General features: G+C 43.7%; 2 protein-coding genes across 2 annotated transcripts; both read left to right on the plus strand.

Moving 5' to 3' along the window:
- The first annotated feature begins 6 nt into the window (after nucleotides 1-6).
- Nucleotides 7-960, plus strand: LOC116379389 (tubulin alpha-1C chain-like). The gene has a single exon (XM_031841343.1). It carries the CDS (start codon nucleotides 37-39, stop codon nucleotides 925-927), a length of 891 nt encoding a protein of 296 aa, XP_031697203.1. The 5' UTR covers nucleotides 7-36; the 3' UTR covers nucleotides 928-960.
- A 2,371-nt stretch (nucleotides 961-3,331) lies between these two features.
- On the plus strand, nucleotides 3,332-4,665 carry LOC116379390 (tubulin alpha chain-like; the record flags this gene model as incomplete). The annotated part of the gene is made up of 3 exons (XM_031841344.1): nucleotides 3,332-3,443; nucleotides 4,232-4,454; nucleotides 4,541-4,665. Coding segments are annotated over exons 1-3 (351 nt in total), but the record flags the coding sequence as incomplete, so codon positions are not given.
- Between the last annotated feature and the right edge of the window lie 5 nt (nucleotides 4,666-4,670).

Consider the following 4,670-nt stretch of genomic DNA (forward strand, 5'->3'; position numbering starts at 1 on the left):
GGAGGTGGCACCGGCTCTGGTTTCACCTCTCTGCTGATGGAGCGTCTGTCTGTCGACTACGGCAAGAAGTCCAAGCTGGAGTTCTCCATCTACCCAGCTCCCCAGGTGTCCACTGCTGTGGTAGAGCCGTACAACGCCATCCTGACCACCCACACCACCCTGGAGCATTCCGACTGTGCCTTCATGGTAGATAACGAGGCCATCTACGATATCTGCCGTAGAAACCTCGATATCGAGCGTCCCTCTTACACCAACCTGAACAGGTTGATCAGTCAGATTGTGTCCTCCATCACTGCTTCCCTTCGTTTTGATGGCGCCCTCAATGTTGATCTGACCGAGTTCCAGACCAACTTGGTGCCATATCCCCGTATCCACTTCCCTCTGGCCACCTATGCCCCCGTAATCTCTGCTGAGAAAGCTTACCATGAGCAGTTAACGGTATCCGAAATCACCAACTCCTGCTTTGAACCAGCCAATCAGATGGTAAAATGTGACCCTCGCCACGGCAAATACATGGCTTGTTGCCTTTTGTATCGTGGTGATGTGGTGCCCAAAGATGTTAATGCTGCCATTGCCACCATCAAAACCAAGCGCTCCATCCAGTTTGTGGACTGGTGCCCCACTGGTTTCAAGGTTGGCATCAACTACCAGCCCCCCACTGTGGTTCCTGGTGGAGACCTGGCCAAGGTCCAGAGGGCCGTGTGCATGCTGAGCAACACCACTGCTATTGCAGAGGCCTGGGCTCGACTTGACCACAAGTTTGACCTGATGTACGCTAAGCGTGCCTTTGTTCACTGGTATGTGGGAGAGGGTATGGAGGAGGGAGAGTTCTCTGAGGCCAGAGAGGACATGGCAGCTCTGGAGAAGGATTACGAGGAGGTTGGAGCCGACAGTGTGAGGGATGAGGATGATGTAGAGGAGTATTAAACTAAAGTGTTTTCAATAACTTCAAAAATAAAGTTCATTTATTGACCACCTTTGTTGTCTTTTAATACACATTCCAAAGGGCAGAAGTACTGTCGGACAGTTTTAATGGAGCAGAGCAGATTGTTTTTCTGTGTCTGTAGTTGTCACTATTGCTAAATGCATGATGCCATATTGGGCAGTCTCAAACTGGTTTGTACAGTTTTAGGGGAACAGTTTCTCTGCTCCAGACATGTGACTCAAGTCATTTAGTGAAAGTCTCAAGCCAGTCCCAAGATTCTGCTGTAGCCAGTCTTTATACAGAGAAAAGACTAATGGTCAAATTATCTAACCTGTTCTTCTCAATCAAAAACAATTTCCATCAAATTAACCTGCACATTTATTTCTTGACTTTTCTTATTTCATTTCTTTATTGACCTATTATGATGCTGGCTTTAGTCCTCCATACTTAAGTACAGTACTTCAGTATATGTACTTGGTTACTCTTCACCCCTGCTGAGTAGTTTTTCCACCACTGTTGGATAAAATGGACAAATAACTTTTAATCAACACAAGAAACCGAGACTCTGAAATACCTATATTTAGTAGACTGTCAAGATACTGATGCATAAATGGCAAAACCAAAAAGAGCAATTTTCACTTCTGGTCCAAAATGTACACGCCTGATTACCTAATTTTCCCAATAGCGTATGATTGCTGCGTGTATTACACAGAAGGCAACCTCCGGTCTTGCCCCGTGAAGCTGATGCGGAAGTGTCTTAAAACTTAAATTCTCCCTACTGATCAGCAGGGGGCGACTCTTCTGGAAGCAAACATAATTCTGTATGGAAGTCTGAGAATGTCCCCACTTCTCACTTTATTACCTTGGTAAACCATTAAAACATGAGTTTGTCGTCTCAGTCGCTAGTTTCAAGTCTCCAATGAAACATGTTCATTGAGCGAATTATGGTCACATTTGGAGTAAAATAGACTATAAAGCGGAGTATGTTTTTAGGGCGGGCTTACTGTGACTGACAGGTCGCTGCTGCTACCAGAGCCGTATCCAAAGTCACAAGTCACTAACACGTATTCTAAATATGGTAATTTCTTTAGTAAAGGTCATTAGGTACCCTTTAAGAGTATTGAGACCCTAAACCAAGGTGATGGCTTGATCCTCATCCGTAAATAGTTGAGTCTCAAGGTTTGTTAGATATGTTAATGCAGAATGTGAGACTGGACGGTGAATTAGTAGGAAATTAGTAACTTCCGTTCGTCGGATGCAGAAAAGCCAAGATGGCGACGTCCATATTTCAAGATGGCGACGGCGATATCACCGAACTCGAGGCTTCATAACAGCAGTCCATAAAGGAATGAGTGACATCACGATGACTACGTCCACTTGTTATATATGGTCTATGGTGACGAACACCGACTGCTTTGATTGGCTCGTGGGGTACGGGAACGCCCACTTTTTTTCCCTTCTATTTCACAATAAACAGCTTCTTCTTCTTGAGTTGAATTTGAGGCAGACTAGAACAGTTCCTTCGTAGATCTCCATTGTGTGACTTATGTCCTTATATAGAGTGCAGTACGATGGAGAGAGTTGATTAAAGATGCTGTTCTTCCACAATTCCCCAGTGAGAATTGACTACCACGAATAATCTGTTAGTTGTGGTACCTACGGCAGGAGAGCAGATGGAAGCGCCAATGAAATATCCAGAGGGGGGAGGCAGAACGCAGGGTGCGCTAGCTAGCTAATGCTAACACCTGTCTCATTTGTGGTCTTATAAATAGTTCATCAGTACATCCATGAAACGTACATTCTCCATCGGGAAGACACACAAAATGAAAGCGGACAACAAACCAGGATGAGCTTTATTCATATGGTATGACTTATCAATGGGTATCTAATGTAGGCTATGTGAGGACCAATACATTTTTAGCATCAATAGCTGTTGATTCATTGCTGGAAGCTTGTTAAGCTAGGCACGCTAGCCGGCTTTGTTTAAATCGAGTTGGTACAAATTACCCATCTGAATGTAACACTAAGCATTTATTTAGCTTAGTTTGCCCCACTTGTTTAATCAAAGTCACACATACTGGAAAAAATGATTAAAGAAATAGACCAAAAGTGACTTAAATCATGCGTAAAACGGATCTAATGCCACCAATTTGATTGACAGGAAGGAGACAATGAAGTTACTGGGCAAGAAAGCCAGTAGGCGTTCCTGTTCTACGTTAACCAATCATATACTAGGGCATTGCAGCTCCTGCGGCTGCAGTCCATTGTGCAAGTTTACTGCGTAGCCTGTGCCGCATATGAATGTTCAATTTAACCAATAGGAGACGGGACCATGTCACTCCTGACCAATCGGATTCATCAGCATGTTTCCGCCGGGTAAGAGAGTATAAATAGCCCCACCTAGAATAAAAAAACGTCAGTTGCTTCTCACACTGGACACATAACGCCCTTGCTGTGAGAGCTAACGTTGCCTTTGTCCTCTTCTAAATCAAATTTTATACAGAATCACGAAAACATGGTGAGTATGAAAGTATTGTGTATCGTGTATTATCGTGTATTCATTTGTACCGAATTCCACGCTCTGGAAGTATCATTCATCACGTGCCAACCTACCTTAACCGCCGTCATCAATTTTAAAGAAGTAACTGAAATGTAATGTGTAGAGCGGTCATTTTAACGGTGATGTTGGTACATTTGGTGTAACTCGAGAGGGCACAGCCCATATTAAAATTCCGCCTATTTCCGGTTTTCATGTCTGCACGTTGACCCAGTTAGTGCAGGTCATCGTGTGTTCAGCCTGAAACATTCCTCATTTTAACGGCCAGTTTGAAGAGGCCTTTTATTAAACTGCGACCACAGGCTTTTCAGACAAAATCTATTCACTCAAAGACTTTCATATTTTACCTTAGATGTCCGAACTACTTTTGTATGAATATCTGTACCTACAGCTGTGTTTGACAAGGTTCACCACAGACTGATCATGGGGAAAATGTTCTTTCTTTAAGTACTCATGTCGGAAAAAGTCTTTCTGTTCAGAGGGCCAGTGTCTGTGTGTCAGGTTACTGTAGTCATGAGAGCCTGGTATCTGGTTCTTTACAGAAGAGCTGCTTTACCCTCTTCATGTGAGAGCAGTCCTTGACATGTGATGAGTAGCCTTAAGTATCTAATTGGTTAAAATTAGCACAAGAACCAGCCAGGCATGCCCTTTAAAAAAATGATTGTAGTTACTTTACTTTTTTTTAATTTTTAATTTTTTAATTTTATTTTTTTTTAATTTTTTTTTTTCTTATCCCCGTCTTTCCACAGCGTGAGTGTATCTCCATCCACGTTGGTCAAGCTGGTGTCCAAATTGGAAATGCCTGCTGGGAGCTTTACTGTCTGGAGCATGGCATCCAGCCGGACGGACAGATGCCCAGTGGAAAGACCATCGGAGGAGGAGACGATTCTTTCAACACCTTCTTCAGTGAGACTGGAGCTGGAAAACACGTCCCCAGAGCTGTTTTTGTTGACCTGGAGCCCACCGTCATTGGTAAGTGTCATCACTTCTGGCTGAACATTCATTTTGGAAAATGTAAATAGTAGCTGTAACTGATTTTATTATTTTTGTCTCTTCAGATGAGGTGCGCAGTGGGATTTACCGCCAGCTGTTCCACCCTGAACAGCTGATCACTGGTAAGGAGGATGCTGCTAACAACTACGCCCGTGGACACTACACCATCGGCAAAGAGATCATCGACATAGTGCT

Source organism: Anarrhichthys ocellatus, unplaced genomic scaffold (genome assembly GCF_004355925.1).
Source record: "Anarrhichthys ocellatus isolate YVR2014 unplaced genomic scaffold, GSC_Weel_1.0 scaffold4232, whole genome shotgun sequence".
NCBI classification, from domain to species: Eukaryota; Metazoa; Chordata; class Actinopteri; order Perciformes; family Anarhichadidae; genus Anarrhichthys; species Anarrhichthys ocellatus.

Bases quoted from the DNA above. Each gene is read 5' to 3' on its own strand.
- LOC116379389 (XM_031841343.1), top strand. From the start codon at position 37: ATGGAGCGTCTGTCTGTCGACTACGGCAAGAAGTCCAAGCTGGAGTTC.